General features: G+C 43.1%; 1 protein-coding gene across 3 annotated transcripts in view; it reads right to left on the reverse strand.

The window, feature by feature from the left end:
- The window catches only part of LOC141259434 (glutathione S-transferase 3-like), a 61,491-nt gene that overhangs the window by 17,392 nt on the left and 21,188 nt on the right, over nt 1-22,911 (reverse strand). For 2 of the 3 annotated variants that reach the window (XM_073675400.1, XM_073675401.1), the window contains exons 2-5: nt 15,695-15,796; nt 15,542-15,593; nt 10,343-10,475; nt 8,360-8,501 (exon numbers count right to left, since the gene is read on the reverse strand). In XM_073675400.1, coding sequence (XP_073531501.1) covers nt 8,360-8,501; nt 10,343-10,475; nt 15,542-15,593; nt 15,695-15,781 — 414 coding nt within the window. In that variant the 5' untranslated portion in view covers nt 15,782-15,796. Of the gene's footprint in view, nt 1-8,359; nt 8,502-10,342; nt 10,476-15,541; nt 15,594-15,694; nt 15,821-22,911 lie in introns of all 3 variants that reach the window. The other variant, XM_073675402.1, reaches the window with a different exon arrangement.

Raw genomic sequence — 22,911 nt, forward strand, 5'->3', positions numbered from 1 at the left:
AAAGGCCTGCTGCTGGTGGAAAGGGGAATAGGCGTGTTGGGAAGGGGAAAAAAGGTTGTGTCCGTGGGGTAGGTGTTAAAGCAACAGTAACATCTGCAGAAGAAAGACCATCTTCCAGCCAAACTAAAATGTCTACTTCTTTTAGCAGACAATGTGATAAGATCCCTTTCTTACGGCCACGCCAATCGCTACAAATTCCAGATGAGGCACAAAAACAGCAGGTGCTTCAACGGATATCAAGTGCTCCTTTAAGTGGGCTCTCCTCCACATCAACTTCAACATCACAAATACTCCAGTCCTCAAAGGTGTCACCCCAATCGCACTTGCTTCCTCACAGCTCCCAAATCTCCAGCTGCCCGTCTGAGTATGAGGTAGAACAGATGGTTGAGTCTGCAGAGCTGTTTACTCATACTATAGCCTGGGAATCAGAGGTCGACTCCAGCGCTTCTGTGAATCCAGACGAGGAAATGATCTGCACTGATGCCCAGAATCTTTATGAGTCGGATCCAGGACCAGACGCAGAAGGTTCTGACCATAATGTAGACCCTCATTCCCAAACTGTAACTCCTGTTGGTGGAGACAATGAGGAAGACGATGATAAGACTCAAATACCTGATTGGAGCGACAACTTTAGTTTTTTGTCAGGGCAGGAACAGGTTGGCTCTGAGGACGACGGGTGTGATAACGCACAGGGTGATGATGATGAGGTTGGAGATCCCACTTACTGTCAACCCACAGTCAGCCAAGAGATGAGGTCAGCAGAGGAGGTGGAGGAAGATGCTAGTGACGACGAGGTCAGGTTGCGCCTTCCTGGACAGAGACGTAGTACTGGAAGCACGTCAACAACTGCATCCTCAAACACAACTCTGCCTCTCACCACAAGTCGTGGTGGCTCTTCAGGTCGCATGGGTGCTAAGCCTTGCATAGCCTGGGCATTTTTTCAGATCGATAAAGATGACCCAACTCGTGTTATCTGTAACATTTGTCAGCAAAAGCTAAGTAGAGGCCAAAAAATACATAGTTTGAGTACTTCATGCATGAACCGGCACATGGACATGAAGAATAAGTTGCAGTGGGAAGCTCAGTGTGCTACAATGCGGCCTAGCCGGCCGGGCCAACCACCGTCTGCCATATCTTGTGCATCCGCGGCCTCTTCATCCTCTGTGACTGGGGGGACAGCAGTCACACCTGTTTTGGGGCGCAGACCTGCCACCTCTTTACCCGCAACAGCCAGCGTGATTGGCAGGTCATCATTTTCTTTGGAGGTGGTAACACCAGCTGGTGTTGAGCGCTGTCCGACATCGATAGCACCACCTTTGGATCAAGGCAACCTAACATGTCCGCCTGCATCTTCCTCACAGACCGGCAGTTTGCCGGGGACACCCTTATCAACCCCGTCTAAGCACAATAGCCAGCCCTCAGTCCCTCAGATGTGGACAAGTAAAAGACCATTTCCTCCTAGCCATGAGAAAGCTAAGAGGTTGAATTTCACCATCTGCAAGCTCTTGGCTACAGAAATGCTGCCTTTCCGCCTGGTGGACACAGAGGATTTTCGAGACCTTATGTCCGTCGCAGTGCCCCAGTACCAGATGCCCAGTCGGCACTACTTCTCAAAGAAAGGTGTGCCTGCGCTCCACCAGCATGTCGCACACAACATCACCGCTTCTTTGAGAAACTCTGTGTGTGACAGGGTGCATTTCACCACAGACACTTGAACGAGTAGGCATGGACAGGGGCTTTACATGTCGCTGACTGGGCACTGGGTAACTATGGTGACAGCAGGACAAGGGGCTGCTGTCCAAGTCTTGCTGTCCCCACGAGTTGTGCGTCAATCCTCTTTATGTCAAAGTTCCTCCACTGCTTCTGCCTCCTCAACCTCCTCTCGGTTTTCCACCTGCACCCAAAGCCTGTCTGGTCATGCCACAAGCTTTCTAACTGCGCAGAAGGGATCCTGCACACCTCCTTACTATGCTGGCAGTAGGGCTCAACGTCATCAGGCGGTTTTTACATTGAAATGTCTGGGAAATGTGAGTCACACAGCTGAGGAATTGTGGTCAGCTCTGGAGAACCAATTTCATGAATGGTTGTCTCCACTGGACCTGAAACCAGGGAAGGCCGTGTGCGACAATGCTGCAAACCTGGGTGCGGCCCTTCGCCGGGGCAATGTCACACACGTGCCTTGTATGGCTCACGTGTTGAACCTGGTTGTCCAGCAATTTTTAGCCCACTATCCCAGACTAGATGGCCTTCTGCAGAGGGCACGGTCGCTGTGTGCTCACTTCCGCCGTTCGCATCCTGCAGCTCAGCGACTTACATCTCTATAGAAGTCGTTGGGCCTGCCACTTCACCGGCTAAAATGCGATGTGCCTACCCGGTGGAATTCAACTCTGCACATGTTGCAGCGACTGTGGCAGCACCGACAAGCCCTGGTTCAATACGTTCTGACGTATAGCCTGGGCCAACGAGATCCAGAGGTGGGGCAAATCACGCTGGAGGAGTGGTCTCAGATCAGGGACCTATGCACCCTTCTGCACAGTTTTGAAATGGCGACGAAGATGTTTAGTGCTGACGATGCCATTATCAGCATGACTATTCCGGTGATTTACATGCTGGAGCACATGTTAAACAGAATTCGGAGTCAGGTGGTGGCACAAGAGGAGGTGGAGGAAGTAGAGGAGGAGGAGTTGTATGCGGAAGGGCTAACATCTGCAAGGTCCAGACGGTCGGCAGCACCAAGGCAGCAGGCATGTGAGGGTGGGGGAGATGGTTTTACCAGGGCGCATGGTAGCAGCCAAACTAGTGAGGAAGGTGCAGGAGCCCAGGAAGAAGTGGAGGACGAACTGATGGAAGACTCATCAGATGAGGGAGACCTTGATCACATTTCTGTTGTGCGAGGTTGGGGGGAGAGGACAGAGGAAGGAAGCATGATTGTTACCTCGCCACCAACACAACAGGGACTTGGTGCTCCTGGATGCGCAACACACATGAGTGCCTTCTTGCTGCACTACCTGCAACATGACCCTCGAATTGTGAGAATTAGAAATAATCCTGACTACTGGGTTGCCACACTGTTAGATCCCCGGTACAAAAGTAAATTTGCAGAAATTATTCCTGCCATAGAAAGGGATGCACGCATGCAGGAGTATCAGCAGAGACTGTTGCAGAATCTTACATGTGCTTTTCCACAACATACCAGTGGTGCACGTAGTGAATCTCACAGTTCCAACTTGCCAACCGTGGGACCGTCAAGTGTTCAGCACTCAAACCGTAACAGAACCACAGTATCTGCTGGTAACATCAATTTTGCGGAATCATTTCACCACTTTTTTAGCCCATCCTTTGCAAGGCCACAGGAGACAAGAAGTCTGACACATAGTCAACGCCTAGAGACGATGGTACAGGAGTATCTCCAAGTAAACATTGAAGCCATGACTGTGTCACTGGACCCTTGCTCTTTTTGGGCTTCCAATCTGGATAAATGGCCAGAGCTAGCCACTTACGCCTTGGAGACCTTGTCATGCCCCGCAGCCAGCGTTCTGTCTGAACGTGTGTTCAGCGCTGCTGGTGGTGTGCTGACAGATAAGCGCACGCGGCTCTCCACTGATAATGTAGACAGACTCACGTTCATAAAGATGAACAAATCATGGATCCGAAACGACTTTTTTACCCCTGTGTCATCCTGGGGAGAGTAAAAGCTTGACTTGATGATTGGTTAAAATCACCCTACCAACCGTTTTAAGCTTTCAAATTACTAATCATGTTTATCTGTATCTTGGCTGGAAAATAATTTGGGCTTTGTAGCAGTGTGCAGCACTCATTCTATTAGGCCATCTATAATAAGCTCCACCAGATTTAAAATTACTAATCATGTTTATCTGTATCTTGACTGGAAAATAATTTGGGCTTTGTAGCAGTGTGCAGCACTGATCCTATTAGGCCATCTATACTAAAGCTTCACCAGATTTAAAATTAATAATAATTTTTAGCTGCATCTAGCCCGGAAAATAATTTTGGGGCTCCGAGATGCGCAAGATACATAAGTGCCTTCTTGCTGCACTACCTGCAGCATGACCCTCATATTGTCAGAATTCGAAGTAATCATGACTACTGGGTTGCCACACTCTTAGATCCCCCAAACTTTTCGATCAACCTTTTCATTTTAATAAAGACCAAAAAAATGGTCATTTTTGAAATTATAAGCATTAGCAGGTTGTTAGAAACTGAAATCAAACAGTTTTCAACTCAAAACTTTATTCTAGGTGATGTTACATTTTCACATAGGACCCCTTGTTCGAAAGGAGCTTCTGAACTCTCTCGTCCATTGAATTTGTCAGGTTTTGGATGGTTTCTGCTTCAATTGTTTTGCATGAGGACAGAATACCCTCCCAGAGCTGTTGCTTAGATGTGAACTGCCTCCCGCCATCATAGACACTCCTTTTAATGATGCTCCAAAGGTTCTGAATGGGGTAGAGGTCAGGGGAGCATGGGGGTCACACCATAAGTTTGTCCCCTTTTATGCCCATATCAGCCAGAGATGCAGATGTTTTATGTGCAGCATGAGATGGTGCATTATCATGCAAAAAAATGATCTTGCTGTGAAATACACGGTTCTTCTTCTTGAACCATGGCAGGAAGTGCTGTTTGAGAAAATCCACATACATTATGGAGTTCATCTTTAGCGCCTTCAGGGATCCTAAAGGGGCCGACAATCTCTCTCCCCATGATTCCAGCCCAAAACATTACTCCACCTCCTCCTTGTTGGCGCTGTAGCCGTGTTTGCGTGGGGTGTCCATCAACCAGCCATCCTCCACTCCCTCCATCTGGACCATCGAGCGCTGCACGGCACTCATCCGTGAACAAAACAGTTTTGAAATCAGTCTTCATGTAATGTTTGGCCCACTGGAGCCGTTTCTGCTTGTGTGAAGTGGATAGAGGAGGTCGACAGGATGGCGTATGCACAGCTGCAAACCTCTGAAGGACCCTGCATCTTGTTGTTTGGGGGACGTTGGAGGCACCAGCAGCTTCAAAAACTTGTCTGCTGCTATGACAAGGCTTTTTTGACGCTGCTCTTTCAACCTGACGTAATTGCCTGTAGGAAAGAGTCCTCAATTTGCCCTTATCAGCACGCACACGTGTGTACTGTGAATCAGCTACATACTTCTTGATTGCCAAGACACTTCATCCTGATCATCGCACAATGTTGATTGTAGTCATGCCTTGACCTAAACACTCCACAATTTGTTGCTTCTCAGCAGCCGACACATCCTTTTTCTTTCCCATTTTGGCAGAAAATGTAGGCTGCTTAATAATGTGAGACAGCCTTCTTAAGTAGTCTTGCCTTTCATTGGACACATCTGCCAAACTAATTAGCACAGGTGTCTGCAATTGCTTACAGTGATATAAAGAGCCCTGACACACATCACCATCAATGAGTTTAACTGACAAACAAACAAATTCTTCCCTTATCACTCCTAAACACTTTTTGCATAATAATTTGGAACACAGTGTACATGTGCTTTTCCACAAAACACCAGTGGTTCACGTAGTGAATCTTACAGTTCTAACTTGCCAACCGTGGTCTGTATGGAGTTGTTCAATAAAGGGCCCAAAATTAAGATAACATAGATGGGAGAGGTCTCTATGAATAGGAATTCCTAAGTATTTGATACCCTGTGAGGGCCAGGCAAAGGGAAAGTTGGACTGGATGGAATCCTATATGGATTTGGGGAGGGAGACATCGAGGGCCTCAGACTTCGCTGCATTGATTTTAAAATTTGACCATGTAACAAAGTGATCTATTTCAGCCATAACAGCATGGATGGATATATGTGATTGAGTGATATATACTAGGACATCATCAGCAAATAGAGAGCACTTGTACTCGGTGCCTCCCACCTCAATCCACCTAATATTGGGGTTATGGCGAATTGATGAGAGCAGGTGCTCCGTCACTAGGATGTATAAGAGAGGGGACAGAGAACATCCCTGCCTTGTCCCATTGGTGATTGTGAAAGGTGATGAAAATGTTCTGACGCGCCCCCTGGGCCTTGGGACACCCGGAGCCGGACCCTTTTTGGTGGATGCTGGTGGTTGTAGTCTCCGTGGCGGCGACCCGGTTCCGTGGCTCAGGGCGGTCAAACCAGTGGCGGAACTATTTATGTGGTTTTGATGTTTAAATGTCCGACTACGCCACCCGTGGATTGCGGTCAGAGTGAACCGCCGCTCCAGGGCAGACCGCTGAGGCTGGTGTTGTGGGTGCAGCAGAGCGTAGCATAACTCCCCACGAGAGGAGTATAGCCTCAGGGCAGTGTATGCGGAGGATGGGGGTGATGGTGCAGGGCAGCAGCAGTAACGACACGGAGTCAGTGATGCAGTCCAGGGCCTTTACTCACAGTTCTTATTATCCAGACCACGTCTGCAGGTAACGGCTGCCCACGTCGTACTGTGCTCACCAGGTGAGGGGCTCAGACGACTCCCAGATAACTTTGGAGCGCTTCACAGGACCCCCTTTGTGTGTCCTTTGTCTGGCCTTTCTTACCAACCCTTCTGTCCGGCTGCCTCGGGCCTCCTCTTGGTAAACTTGGCGCCAGTTTCCCTGACCCTATGTGGTGCCTTCCTAGCGGGTGTAGCGAGGGGCTGCGCCACATAAAATGTCACAGCCTCCTGTTTCTAGCTGAGGGTCGTTTCCTGCCTCCACTAGTTTCGGGGACCGGTCTCCCCCTTTGGCCTGACCCCTCCACGCAGGTGGATTCGGGCGTGCGGTGGCGACTCGCCCGTCCGCACCCCTGGGATCCCTTCGTTCCTCGTTCCTGGAGCCTTCTCCGCTCCTCTTCCTTCCTTCTCCCTCTTCTAGGCCTGGGCCTCTGTTACTAGGCCCGCCTCCGGAGCAGAGCTCATGCAGAGCCCCTGCTCCCTGCCACTTCTGCTCAGACTTCTCTGCACTGAACTAAGATGGTGCCCACCTTTTATACTCCCTTCTCAATGCACCCAGGAACTGCTTCCTCCCTGCTCCTGCACTACAGGGTTCCCCTTCCTCAGTGTTCCCTCCCCCCACTCCAGCCAGGGACAGGGACTGTCGTGCCCATCTCAGGGGCATATTGGTCGCCCTGCCCCACAGCAATGTGGTGTAATGCATGCAGGTGTCGGGTCCTGATCCACACTACATCCTTACCTGAGAGTGAGATATCACACCTCTGGGTGAGGTGCAATACCTCTGTAGCAACCGAGCCCTCAGGGTGCTACAGTTCCATTTATCTTCAGCCTAGGTGACGTATTGCGATACAGGGCCGTGATTTTGGCTATAAAAGGGTCCCCTAGACCCCTACCCCAAGCTTTTTAAGAGAATCATATATGGCGTGCCAGGAGACTCTATGGAATGCTTTCTCAGCATCCAACGAGAGTATCTAATTACAAATTTTTAACTGCATCTAGCCCAGGAAATACTTTGTGCCTAGTAGCAGTGTCTGCTAGTCAGCGGATTATCCCGGCTGTTAAGCAAGCTACACCACCTGTAGTTTGGACACTTAATTTTTTCAAAGGAAATGCTTCGGGACCACGGGATACTCAGTGAAGAGCATCAGGAGGCACCCCAAGGCATAGGGGCTGGGACTGGCAGTAGGATGCCTTGCAGTGGACAGCCGAGCTCAATCCTTATAAAAGCTTTATAACTGCAGCAGCTTTAGTGGACGCTACTGGAGCTGGAATTACGCGGCTGCTGGCATGAGACTTGCCCTCCAATAGATCCTTGTAAATGGATTTAAAGTGTATTCATTCAAATTAGAGAGACAATTTAAATTAAAAAGCTTAGAGCTGCCTCCACCACAGGGGTGCTCGCTCGACCCACCAGCGGACAGGCACCAGTATTGGGAGAGGGGGGCTGGCCGTCAGGGTTCACCGCGGCTCTGGCACAAACCCGGCGACGCGGAGGTGGCACGGGCAGGAGCGGACTGAACGTGTCGGCTTCTCACTTTTTGGATTTTAGAAGGGCATGACATGCCTATATCTGTGTCTCCCCCTCCTTTTACTCCTCCACCTCTTTTCTTTTCGCATGACTATATGTACTTGTCACTTTTCCATGTGTTAGTTGTGTCTTCTGAGCAGTTTGTCAGCTTTTGGACACCTTTGAAGGTGTTTTCTATGTGTTTCTATGTGTTTTTGTTTGCCTGCCATTGGTTTTAACGGTGTTCGAAGGTGTTCGACGAACAGTTCGACGAACAGTTCGGCGAACACACGGGTGTTCGACGAACCGAACCGAACTCGAACACTACGGGGGTGGCTCAACACTACTTTTAACCTGTATATTGACTATTGAAAGTTGTGATATTTATGGTTATTTCAGGTTAGTGATAAAGGCTTTTACCTTCTCATAAGCTGGAAAGTATCTGTTTTTTGCCTTCTGCAAAATGGTATTGAGGTGTCCTTCTTTTAGTTCTGGCTGAGAAAAGGGGTACCGCATTATGGACTCCATAAGATCGTTGGTGCCTCCCACATACATATCTATTCTAAGGATATGAGAATAAATATATTAAGCAGCACAGTCCTAGTATTAGCAGTTGCAAAATTTACTAGGTAAAGACAATGTATCTACATTGTAGTCTGCGCCAGTTCTCAGAGATTACTAATAATAGTGCACCTATAAAGTGGCATGTAAAAGTTTGGGGTCCCCTGGCCAAAATTACTGTTATTGTGAATAGTTAAAGAAGTTGAAGATGAAATGATCTCTAAAAGGCCTAAAGTTAAAGATGACACGTTTCCTTTGTATTTTAGGTAAAAAAAAATATATATTTTCATCTTTTACCTTTTAAAAATTCCAAAAAGGAAAATTGGCCTATTCAAAAGTTTGGGCATCCTTGGAGATTTGTGTGCTCAGATAACTTTGACCAAGGTTTCAAACCTTAAGTAGCCTGTTAGTGTTATAGCTTGTTCACGATCATTGTTGGGAAAGGGCAGGCGATGCAAATCTGCCAGTTTTATAAAAACCCAGCCTTCCTCTAAACTTGTGCCAAAAAACAGCAGCCATGGATTCTTCTAAGCAGCTGCCTAGCACTCTGAAAATTAAAATGGTGGAGCCCCACAAAGCAGGAGAAGGCTATAAGAAGATAGCAAAGCATTTTCAAGTTGCCCTTTCCTCAGTTCAAAATGTAACAGTGGAGGTCAAGATAAGATCTTGAAGACCAAGCAATATTTCAGTGAGAGATGTACACAGGATTGTTAGAGAGGTAAATCAGAACCCCCGCTTGACGGCAAAAGACCTTCAGAAATATTTAGCAGACTCTGGAGTTGTGGTACATTGTTCTGCTGTTCAGAGACTGTTCATGGAAGAGTCATCAGAAGAAAATCTCTTTTGCATCCTCACCATAAAATTCAACATCAGAAGTATGCAAAAGAACATCTAAACAAGCCTGATGAATTTGAAAACAAGTCCTGTGGACGAATAAGGTTAAAATTGGCCACAATGATCAAAGGTATCTGTAGAGAAAAAAGGGCACAGAATTTCAGGAAAAGAACATCTCGCCAACTATTAAGCATGGGGGTGGGTCATTCATGCTTTGGGGTTGTGTTGCACCCAATGGCATGGGGAACATTTCATGGGTAGATGGAAGAATGTATTCAATCAAATTTCATCTGTTAAAAAGAGGATGGCTTCTACAAATGGATAATGATCCTAAACACTCATCAAAATCCACAATAGACTACCTCAAAAGGCGCAAGCTGAAGGTTTTACAATGGCCCTCACAGTCCCCTTATGTGAACATCATTGAAAATATGTGGTTAGACCTCAAAATAGCAGTGCATGCAAGACGACCCAGGAATCTCACAGAACTGGAAGAATTTTCCAAGGAAGAATGGATGAAAATCCCTCAAACAAGAATTGAAAGACTCTTGTCTGGATACAAAAAGCTTTTACAAGCTTTGATACTTTTAAAAGGGGGTGCTACTAGGTACTATCTTTAACTTTAGCCCTTTTAGAGATCATTTATCATATTCAACTTGCTTAACTGTTCACAATAACAGTAATTTTGACTAGGAATGCCCAAACTTTTAAATGCCACTGTATATATGCATAGGTATACCTCCCCTTTATATGGAAGCATACCTAGATATTCTGCTGGATCCAGATATTTTAGCGACCTGCTCCATCATAATGTATGTGCATCAAGTGTGGAATGGCAACATACAGTACGTATAGAACATGATGGAGCATTTCACAATAGTCAGAGAGTCTTATAATGATTGGTATGTGAATGAGGCTGGAATCAGAATTATTGCTTCATAAATTAAGTTTGGTTTGATTGGTGGTTGGTAAGAAAAAATAAAACAAGTTAATAAAATTTGGTCCTACAGAGCTCTCTCCTTCAGGTCCTTCCCATAAAGTTTATACTTTGAAGCAATGTATTGGAGAATTGCATTAGTCTGGACAAGCTTCATCCCATCAATTTCCACCATGGGTACTTGTTGAAACAGCAAGGCTCCATCTGAAAAAAGTTAAAGTGGCAAAAATTAAACAAACGCCATCAACAAATCTACCAAAACAACTGATAAAACGCACACGTTTACAAAATCGCTGCTTAAAATATGTTTTTTTGAATGGTTATTTTCACCTTTGAGCATCATCTTCATCTATCTATCTATCTATCTATCTATCTATCTATCTATCTATATCTATTCTGAAGGTAGAGGAGTTCAATCTCACCTTTAAGTAAAATATGTATATTGAAAGGTGATATTGAACTCTCACTTCAGCATCCAGCGTTCAGAGGTGCTGTTGACTTGGGGGTCTGTCAGACCTTGGCCAGTATTATGCACACCCGACAGAAATTACACATGTGTCCTATTCTAATTAAAAGGACAGGTGCATGCAGCGGTGAACATAGAAATCTGGGGACCCCATAGCGAAGGTCTGGATTGGGGACCCCTGAAGGCCACCAGCTGCCATTAAACAACAATTGGCTTCCTGTGATCTTGCCCCAGGGGCGCACTGAGGGTCACAGAGGTCCACTCTGTCTAGCCCTTTAGATGCAATGGTGAACAGTATCCATGTCGGTTTACTGCTACAATCTGAGCTTGCACAAATCATAGCAGTTGCTGGCGGGTGTCTCCTGTGTAAAACAGCAGGCACCTGCCTAGTATGATGCAGCTCTGCACAAGAGTTCAGTCCATACAAATCCTCCTGACTCCTGGAAGAAATACATGGCAGACGTCAAAAGTTGGTATACACCACAGAGAATGGGGCTCTTAAGCACTGTGTCCTCCTGCTCATATTTTCATAGCAGTTATGTCGCCTGCAACAATTGTCACTGTGTGCATGACATCTGCTGGCTGTGAAATGAAACCTGTCCAAGTGTTTGAAAGACTCCATGTCACCAGGACCTCTGTGAGAGGCACTGGATAATCCTTTAAAAAAGCAGTGTACATTTTTGTAACAACCTTACAATACACTAGATTTGTGCTACACTGTCTATTAGGCTGGGTTCACATGAGCGTATAAAAAAATCTTCAGTGTTTCATCCAGAAAAATTGGACGATTCTTTTCTCCCTTGTCATCGGTATACAATCCGTTGTTTTTTTTTTTACAGCAGCAGCTATTAATCATTTACAGGACCATTTACAGTTTCCTGTTACAGAATTGCAATGTATACATAAAAATTGTATTTTACACTGTGTCTCCGTATGGCATCTGATTTTTTTCACGCACCCATAGACTTGAATGGGTGAGTCTCGTCCGATGTACTCAAGAAACTAGTGCATGCTGCAATTTTTATTTTACACACAGATTCGGTGAGAGAAAAAAAAAGATCATCTGCACTGCCCTACTAAATAACATTGGTCCTAGTGCGGTCCTTTTTTTATGGACAGTACTCGGACCGAAAGTACATTTGTGTGAATGAGCTCTTATAGCCAAGACTAGTATTCAGATTTCTGCATAATGCCATATAAAAAAAAAAATTAAAAACAAAGAAATAAAAAACCCCATTAATATTTCACAGAGAGAATAGTATTGTCTGCTGCAAATTTCACTGGAAATCTGGTGAAATCCATTAGATGTTAACAGGGTTTCATTGAGGCCCATTGTAGCTGTCATAGCTGTGCTAAGAATGAAAGACCTAATGCTAATGTGATCGGAATGGAAAGCAGGCCAAGCAGTATAACTGAGATACAGTATCCCCCACTATTGACAGATACACAGTCCTTAAAGAGGTTGTCCGGTCCAAATCGATAAGTCTGAAGACTTATGAATCTCCCCAGCTCCATGCAGTGACCATCATCCAGTCTCCTAATAATCGATATCCCCCCCCCCCCCCCTTACACACACACACCTTCTCAGGCTGGCAGTAACTTACAGGGGGGGGGAGATGCACACTGATGTGTGACTTCTTGTCCCAGAAGGGAGGAGGGAGCAATGAGGAGCAGCTGCGGTCACACGGAATTACAAGTGTTCTAAAGATGATAAAAGTGCACTAGGCATCTCATCTTTATAGTTTATGAGGGCAGGGACAGTACAATTTTTTTTATCTCTCGAAGTACCCCTTTAAGTACTGCAGTTTTATTTTTGGATTTGGTGTCTACTGTCGAACATTACTTTGACCCATGACATTGTTCAGCGGCCTAACGACCGTGGTCACAGCGGTTGCCACTGCAACCAGGCCCGGCGGTTCAGGGGCCCACGACGTCAGCAGAAACTTCAACTGGATGTGCATCCATAGACACACAGATACATTGGGTCTACAATATACGCTGCTGGACAATTAGAGGCAAGAAGCTGACGTCGGCGTGCACATGATGGGGCACATGGCAGTGAAGTTACACGCTCCCGTCACACGCCAAAGTCAGCTGCCGGCTTCAGAAGAGGATCAGTGGCTATACTAGTACATGGATGACTATGGGGGTGCATTATACTTTATGGATGACTATGGGGTGCATTATACTTTATAGATGACTATGGAGTGCATTATACTTTATGGATGACTATGGGGGTGCATTATATTGTATGGATGACTATGGGGGTGCATTATACTTTATGGATGACTATGAGCTGTACAGTATATTATATGGGGGACTATGGGTGCATTATACTTCTTCTATGGAGCTCCATGACTTTTATGTACGCCCCTGGTGAGTATAATGGTTTATTTTCTACTAAACATTAAAGAACAGCAGCAGAACGATGGACATATACCAAGATGGGGAATATATACCAGGATGGGGCTCAGGATAAGAGATATACAGTTGAAATCAGAAGTTTACATATACTATATAAAAAGATACATATGCATGTTTTTCTCAATCTCTGACATGAAATCAGAATAAACCTTTCCCGTTTTAGGTCAATTAGGATTACCATAATTTTTAATATTTGCCAAATGCCAGAATAATGAGAAAGAGAGAATGTTTTAAGGCATTTTTATCACTTACTGCAAAGTCAAAAGTTTACATACATTTCATTAGTATTTGGTACCATTGCCCTTAAACTGAATGACTTGGGTCAAACGTTTGGAATATCCTTCCACAAGCTTCTCACAATAGTTGGTCAGAATTTGGGCCCATTCCTCCTGACAAAACTGGTGTAACTGATCCAGGTTTGTAGGTTGCCTTGCTCGCACCTGCCTTTTCAGCTTTGCCCATAAATTTTCAATAGGATTGAGATCAGGGCTTTGTGATGGCCACTCCAAAACATTGACTTTGTTATCTTTAAGCAAATTTGTTACCATTTTGGTAGTATGCTTTGGGTCATTGTCCATTAGGAAGACCCATTTCCGCCCAAGCTTCAACTTCCTGGCTGATGTCTTGAGATGTTGCTTCAGTATTGCCACATAATCTTCTTTTCTCATGATGCCATCTATTTTGTGAAGTGCACCAGTCCCTCCTGCAACAAAACAACCCCACAACATGATGCTGCCACCTCCGTTTTCACAGTTGGGATGGTGTTTTAGGCTTCCAAGCTTCTCCCTTTTTCCTCCAAACGTAACAAAGGACATTATGCCCAAAAAGTTAAATTTTAGTTTCATCAGACCACAGGACATGTCTCCAAAAATTAAGGTCTTTGTTCCTGTGTGCATTTGCAAACAATAATCAGGCTTTTTATGTTTCTTTTGGAGTAATGGCTTCTTCCTGGCAGAGTGGCCTTTCAGCCCATGTTGATACAGTACTCGTTTCACTGTGGATACTGACACAATCTTACCAGCTTTCGCCATTATTTTCACAAGGTCTTCTGCTTTTGTCCTTGGGTTGATATGCACATGTCAGACCAAAGCACATTCACCTCTGGGACACAGAACCCGTCTTCTTCCTGAGCGGTATGATAGCTGGACATTCCTATCTTGTTTGTACTTGCGTATAATTGTTTGTACAGATGAACGAGGCATCTTCAAGTATCTTGAAACTGTACCCAAGGATGAGTCAGACTTGTGCAAGTCCACAGTTCTCTTCCTGATATCTTGGCTGATTTCTTTACACTTTCCCATGATGCTACACAAAAAGCAGTGTGTTTCAGGTGTGCATTAAAATACATCCACAGGTGTGTCTCTAATTAACTCAAATGTTGCCCAAAAACCTATCAGAAGCTTCCAAACACATGACATCATCATATGGGCAGTCCATAATTGTTTAAAGGCATAGTAATCTTAGTGTATATAAACGTTTGACTTTGCAGTAAGTGATAAAAATGCCTTAAAACATTCTGTCTCTCTCATTATTCTGGCATTTGGCAAATAATAAAAATTATGGTAATCCTAATTGACCTAAAACGGGAAAAGCTTATTCTGATTTCATGTCAGATATTTAGAAAAACATGCATGTGTGTCTTTTTATGTAGTGTATGTAAACTTCTGGTTTCAACTGTATGTACCAGGGTGGGGCCAGGATGAAGGACATACATACCAGGATGGAGGACGCATATATATTCATTTATTTCACTCACTTATATAACCCGATTAATTCCACAGCGCTTTACAAACATCATCGGCATTGTCCCCATTGGGCTCACAATCTAGAATCCCTTTCAGTATGTCTTTGAAGTGTGGGAGGAAACCAGTGTTTTGTTTGTTTAGTGGCCAGTGTGAACATGTGCCTACACAATGCATGTATACCAACTTATATATTCCAGTTCATCACTTTAGGTTTTTATTTATTTCATTTTTTTGCACTCTCTGTAAATAAGGCCTCCCTCTTCCTTAAGCTGGAGATTACATTCGTATGGCTGGGTGTTCATTAGCCGGATCTCAGTCCTTCTCAGCCTTTATTCACATTACGTCACTTGACATATATTAAGGTTTTAATATTAGAGGTTAGGACTGTCCCGAATAGGGTCACCTTGACGTGGTGGAATGGCTTTTACATTTTTTTTTATCAAAATCATGTTAACTAAGTACCCTATATTATTTTCATGCACTATAGCTATTTATTTATTTACTGCAGGGTGTTTGCTTATTTTGTTTTTGTCTTGGGTTTTGTCCATTATAAAACTAGTACGAATACAAACGCCTCCAAATCAGATGCCAACAGCCACGTGAAAGGTAAAAAATTGTAGGAAAGTTAAGAATACCTCGAAGCATTGCTTCATATTGTTCTCTTGTTTCCAAAAACTCTTCTTCAAACTGGAAAACAAAAACAATTTCTGAGAATAAATAATTTAAAGGTAATTTTACTTGTTTGTTAAGAATACCAAAACTATGATACATTTTAATGCAATACAAACCTCCACCCCAGCGGCAGCAAGCAGCCAGCGGATGGACTCCATTTTACCTCTGCCATTGAAGTAGTGTAGTTTGGGTTTTGCAGACATCTTTCTATGTTCTGTCTGTTTAAAGAAGAATACAGTTACCTGCAGACAGTGAGCAGATGAGAACACAGGCTACAACAAAAGAAACTTTTTGGATGTCAAGTTTAGCCAAGTACAGTAAGAACTTAGCATCAAGCTAAATATCAACAAGTCATAGTGATTACTGCAAACTAATAAAAAATATTCAGTAGGGAAAACAAAACAGGTTTGTGTCCTCTGGAAGTAATAATGGTTTGTACTCAAGGACAAGACGCAGAAGTCTTAAAAACTGTGAAAAATTGATACAAAAAAAGAATATTGCATAACATTTTATTACACGTAGAATATGAAATATTGGTAACTCTTTGGTGGTTATTTTCCCCAGGAGTGGTGGATGTTCGGGTCCGGCCGAATAGCTATTAAAAGTTTGGGTTCAGGTACCAAAACAGTACCTGAACCTGGACCCCATTTATATCAATGGGAGACCCGAACATCCGTCATTTCCCACACTGTCATTTGCGTGACAGCACTGGAAACAGGGGCTCTGATTGGCGGTAAAATTGTTACCGCCGGTCAGAGCACTGCAGGATCACGCTGTCAGATGTCAGCGTGATCCCACAGCTGTGACTGTGACCCGTAGTACAAAGTTACTGCGGGTAAGAGGCGTCGGCTGATGAGAGTACTACTACTCCCATCAGCCTAAGCTTGCAGTCACTGATAACAGCGAGCGCAATCGCCGCTGATGGGAGTAGTCATCAGCTGGCGCCTGTGCTCAAATTTAAAAAAATAAATAAATACATATTGAAATAAAAAACACAGTTATACTGATGCCCTTGTCCCCTGTAAAGAATAAAACACCTTAATACTCACCTTAACGCCTAATCCCTGGAGCCCATGTCACCTGTAAAAAATAATAAATTACCATAATACTCACCTATCCACCGTAATCCATACTGTCTCACGATGATCAGATCACTTCTAAAACAGTCAAATCAGCAGATGTGACTGTTCTACCCGGCAGCCAGCTACTCAGTGTATAGCGCTGAGCTGCTGTGATAGAGTTCACAGGAGTTCATCAGCTGATGAACCCTGGTGACCTCACTTACGGCACCACCGCTGCGAAAGTACACACGCAATGCCTGTGCCGTAAGTGAGGTCACAGGATTTCATCAGCTGTGAACTTTCTCACGGCAGCTCAGCGCTACACACTGCCTGTGTCAGTGTGTAGCCTGCTGTCGTGTAGAGCAGTCACATCAGTGACTGCTGATGTGACTACTCTACAACTTGATCCAGATCATTGTGGGACACTGAATTATTTCATCACGTCAGACAGGTAAGGGATATGTGGTTTTTTTTATTTATTTTTTTACAGGTGACAATGGCTTCAGGGATTATGCATTAGGTGAGTATAATTGTGTTTTTCATCCTTAAATAAATGAGTCAAACCATGTGTATTCTTATTTCAAATAAAGGAATTTTTACATGCGGTGTCTTTATTTACAAACTTTTACTATGGGTTAGTAATGGGGGTGTCTAACAGACGCCTCTCCATTACTAACCCCGGGGCTTCATGTCAACTGCCAATGCAAGGCAGATATGAACCCCAACCCTAGTACCCCACTTGCCACCACACCAAGTTAAGTGGGAAGAGCGGAGGCTAAGCAACAGATTTTGCGCATCTTATTGATGTGCCATTTCTGGAGCGGCTAAGAGCTGATGTTATTAGCCTTGGAGGGGGCTAGTATCCATGGCCCCTTCATTGGCTATTAATATCAGCCCAAAGCTGTCTGGTTAGCTTTTGCTTGTTAGATTTTATAGGGGGACCCTACGTCAATTTTTTTCTGGAGTCCTCCTGTAAATTAGCCAGTAAATGCTAATCAAACAGCTATGAGCTGTTATTAATAGCCAGAGAACATTAGCCATAATGCTAATGTTCAGGGTCTGTGCTGCACACCCTGTGTTGTCTGCGGTACAAACCCAGAACATGTTCTTTAAACTGAAAGTGAATCTGCGGCGCATAATAAAGCTTGTTGCAAGGCTGCATTGCAGCCAATCAACAATCTTTATGACTGTGACAACGTTTATACCAGGCTCAATTTTGAGTAATGAGCAAGCCCTAACATAGAGAATCAAGCTGCTAGCTCATTTATATTGCACAATGAATGCCGTAAAAGCGAAATACAAAAAACAATGTCAGAATTTAGGTTTTATCGCAAAAATTCACCGCATTTTAAATATTTTTTTCCCATTTTCCAATGCATCATGTGGAAAAATGAATTGTGTCATTCAAAAGTACAACTCATGCAGCAAAAAATAAGCCTTAATATGTCTGTGGATGGAAAAAAAAGTTATGGATCTGGAAAGAATGGGAAGAAAAAATGAAAATTGGTCACGGTGAGAAGGCGTTAATAGTTGTCTGAGGGCTCTTTGGCCACATTGAATGTACTTAGGTATGCAAATCAAAATGAGTCATGGAAGGATGAGGAAAAAATCCAGCAATCGCAGGAAAAAATAGAAAAAAAAAGTATAAATTAAAACATTTATTTAGTACATTAAAAACCAGGGATAAAAATAAAACTACTTGAAGTAAGAAAATGACACCGGGTCTATGCTTTCGCGCTACTAACAGATTAGCCCAGTCCCCAGCTCGTAACGGTCAGTGAAGTAACAGCACCTTTCTCTCTAGGAAGTGTCTGGATAGTCTTGACATGGAGAGTTTTATTTTAAAGGAATCAGGAATAGTGTCATTGATGTGTTCTGCTATCCTAGTCTTTGATTTACGGGTAATACACCCTATGTACTGCAAAGAACAAGTATTGCTCTGGGCTGAATAAACATGAGTTATTTTTCTTCCTTCATGTAGTTTTTATTTTTATACCTGGTTTTTAATGTACTAAATAAATATGATGTTTTAATTTATGCTTTTTTTTTCCCTGCGGTTGCTGGATTTTTTTCTCATCCTTCCATTACTCTCGTTGCCCAGGAACTGGCCTTAAGTTTTCCTTGCACAGCACCCATATCCATGGAATCCTTTATACCGGTGAGCTGATGTTGTTTTTTACCTGTTTACGCAAATCAAGATCCGCTTCTGGCAAACCAAGATCTGCTGCTGGCAGCCTTTTTTGTATTTGCCAACTTAGTATGAACCAGATGTGCTTAAGGGTAGACAAGTCCAAAGATGTAAATAATGGCTGTGCCACTGGCTTCACGCTCAAATCAATGTAACGCCAAGCTGTTAGTTTACCTGGAATGATAACCAGAGGTGTCCGGCTACCATGCATTGTGCCAACCAATGCCATAATTCCAGGAGTAGGACCAGTGTTACGTTCCTTCGCAAAGGTCTCTTCAAGGTGTTCACTGGACTCCAGACCAATCTCCGGCTATTATTGCATTCAAGACAAAAGCGGGACTCATAGCTGACGAGGAGAGACCTCAATTTCAGCCTCCATTGCTGTCTTACTCTGCATCATGATAGCCTTTGCATGTGGTGGCTTGAGGTTAATTGAACACCTGTAGCTGGATTTCTGGCTTTTGTAGCCTAATGTCTTGTAAAACTCCTACTGATGTTTTATGTAGACACTTTTTCATGCCTTACGTTTGGTATATGATGTCCAATTTCACTTGGAGTGCAGAATATGTCAATCGTGGAACGGTCATTTATACAGAGTGTCCCGGGAGCTGTTTGCAAACTTCATTGATCGGCAATTGTAAAAGACTACTGCCAGCAGCGTATTTTAATGACTTGCGTGCCCAAGTGCATTCAATGTGGCAGAACATTCCTCAGACAACCATTAATAACCTCAATGATAGCATGCCAAGATGTGTACGTGTGTCTATTGCTCTATGTGGTGCTCATGCTCTATACTAAATAAATCAAGATGTTTTCAAAAATGTTACTTCCATTTTTTCATCATTTGCATATCATTAACTTGTCAATCCATCCTGTGATTTCCATAATTCCATGACTTTTCCCTATTGATGTTGTAATTTCAATGATAAGGAGTGTATATACTGCACTAATTGGTATACAAAGTAACTGATTGACAGTGGCATTTAAAATGTTAAATGGCAGCAATTGGAGTTAACTCTAGTCACTGCTATCTCAAAGACGCTGGCTGTGAAAAACATCCAGTGTCTGCCCAGTATGGTATACATTCCGCATTCGACTTGTGACAAAGATGTTCACCACTGGTCGTTAAGAAGCAAATCAAGTTGTTATTTTAACCCCTTTACCCCCCAGGGTGGTTTGCACGTTAATGACCAGGCCAATTTTTACAATTCTGACCACTGTCACTTTATAAGGTAATTACTCTGGAATGCTTCAACGGATCCCCCTGATTCTGAGACTATTTTTCATGACATATTGTACCTCATGATAGTGGTAAAATTTGTTCAATATCACTTGCGTTTATTTGTGAAAAAAATGGAAATTTGGTGAAAATTTTGGAAATTTGGTGAAATTTTGAAAATTTCTCAATTTTCAAACTTTGAATTTCCATGCTCTTAAATCAGAGAGATATGTCACACAAAATAGTTAATAAATAACATTTCCCACATGTCTACTTTACATCAGCACAATTTTGAAACAAAATTTTTTTTTGTTAGGAAGTTATAAGGGTTAAAAGTTGACCAGCGATTTCTAATTTTTCCAACAAAATTTACAAAACCATTTTTTAAGAGACCACATCACATTTGAAGCGACTTTGAGGGGCCTTTATGACAGTAAATACCCAAAAGTGACACCATTCTAAAAGCTGCACCCCTCAAGGTGCTCAAAACCACATTCAAGAAGTTTATAAACCCTACAGGTGCTTCACAGGAATTTTTGGAATGTGGAAGAAAAAAATGAACATTTAAATTTTTTCACAAAAATTTTACTTTAGACCCCAATTTTTTTATTTTCGCAAGGGTAACAGTAAAAAATGGACACCAAAATTTGTTGTACAATTCCTCCTGAGCACACCGATACCCCATATGTGGGGGAAAACCACTGTTTGGGCGCACAGCAGGGTTCGGAAGGGAAGGAGCGCCATTTGACTTATTGAATGTAAAATTTGCTTGAATAATTAGCGTACGCCATGTTGCATTTGGAGAGCCCCTGATGTGCCTAAACAATGGAAACCCCCCACAAATGACACCATTTTGGAAACTAGACCCTCCAGGGAATGTATCTAGATGTGTGGTGAGCACCCTGAACCCCCAGGTGTTTCACAGAAGTTTATAACATTGAGCCATAAAAATAAGATTTTCAAATTTTTCCCACAAAAATGTTTTTCAGACCCCAAGTTTGCATTTTCATAAGGGTAACAGGAGAAATTTCACCACACAATTTGTTGTGCATGTTCTCCTGAGTAAGCAGATACCCCATATGTGGTTGAAAACCACTGTTTGGGCCCACGGCAGGGTTCAGAAGGGAAGGAGCGCCATTTGACTTTTTGAATGTAAAATTTGCTTGAATAATTAGCGGACGCCATGTTGCACTTGGAGAGCCCTTGATGTGCCTAAATAGTGGAAACCCCCCACAAGTGACTTAAGAAACTAGACCCCTCAAGGATTTTATCAAGGGGTATAGTGAACATTTTGAACCCAGAGGTACGACACAGAATTTAATAACATTAGGTCATCATATTGAATAAGTTGTCGTTAGACTTGAGCGCAAGTGCTCACAACATGAGTTTGCATTGGGTGCTCAGGTATGCACCATGTATCGCGCATGCTCGAGTGACATGCTTAAGTCCCCACCCCGCATGCTTTACGGTTGTTAGACACTCAATAAAAAAACATGCGGGGATCGCTCGTGCATGGCAGGCAATCCCAGCGAGGTTTTTTTGGCCACGAAGCATATGGGGCGAAGAGTCGAGCATGTCACTCGAGCACCCAGGATACTCGGTGCATACCCAAGCACCCGATGCAAACTCAAATAGCGAGCACTTGCACTCAACACTAGTCGCCATATCGTCATCATTTTTTTTTCTTTACTTTCGAAAAAATCCCAACTCTAGCGCAACCCTAGCACAACTCCAACCCTAGCACAACCACAACCCTAACCCTAGCACAATCCTAGCACAACCCGAACTCTAGCACAACCCTAACCCTAATGCTAGCACAACCCTAACCCTAGCACAACCCTAACCCAACCCTAACCCTAGAGTTTATTTTTGATGCCGTTCCTCATGCGGTATAAGTGATTAGACGACTTTATTTTTCGGGTCGGTGCGATTACAGAGATACCAGATTCATATTGTTTTTTTATTATTGACAGCTGTCACACACTAAAAGACGTTTGTTTTTTTTGCAAAGACTAGTTTTTGCATCGCCATATTTTGAGAGCTATAATTTTTCCATATTTCGGCCAACAGATTCATGTGACAGCTTGTTTTTTGCAGGACAAGTTGACATTTTTATTGGTACCATTTTCAGGCACATGACCTTTTCTGATCGCTTTCTATTCCGATTTTTGGGAGGCAGAATAAACAAAAACCAACAATTCAGGATTTATTTTTTTTTTAGGCCGTTCTGCGTGTGGTAAAATTGATAAGGCAGCTTTATTCTTCGGGTCAATACGTTAACACCAGTACCACATTTATATCGTTTTTCTATGTTTTGGCGCTTTTACACAATAAAAGCTATTTTATAGAAAAAATAATATTTTTTGCAGCGCTTTATTCTGAGAGCTGTAACTTTTTTTATTTTTTGGCTGATGGAGCTGTATGGCAGCTTGTTATTTGCGGGACAAGATGACGTTTTCAGCGGTACCATTTTTATTTATTTTATTTATTTATATTCGTCTTTTTGATCGCGTTTTATTCCATTTTTTGTTTGGCGGTATGATGATAAAGCATCGATTTTTGATTAGTTTTATTATTTTTTTTTTTTTACCGTGTTCACTAAAGGGGTTAACTAGTGGGCCAGTTTTATAGGTTAGGTCGTTCCGGACGCGACGATACCAAATATGTGTACTTTTATTGTTTTGTTTTTTTTTCATAATAATATTTATTGATGGGTACATTATATTTTTATTTTTTGGGGATTATTTTTTTATTTTTTTTTTTAATATTTGTACAATTTTTTTTTTTTTTTATCATTTTCTAACACTTTTTTTTACTTTTATACTTTGTCCCACTATGGGACTTTCACTTTTTTTTACTCTGATC

This window comes from Phyllobates terribilis, unplaced genomic scaffold (genome assembly GCF_046119375.1).
Source record: "Phyllobates terribilis strain yellow unplaced genomic scaffold, ASM4611937v1 Scaffold_3__8_contigs__length_932513732, whole genome shotgun sequence".
Classification (NCBI taxonomy): Eukaryota; Metazoa; Chordata; class Amphibia; order Anura; family Dendrobatidae; genus Phyllobates; species Phyllobates terribilis.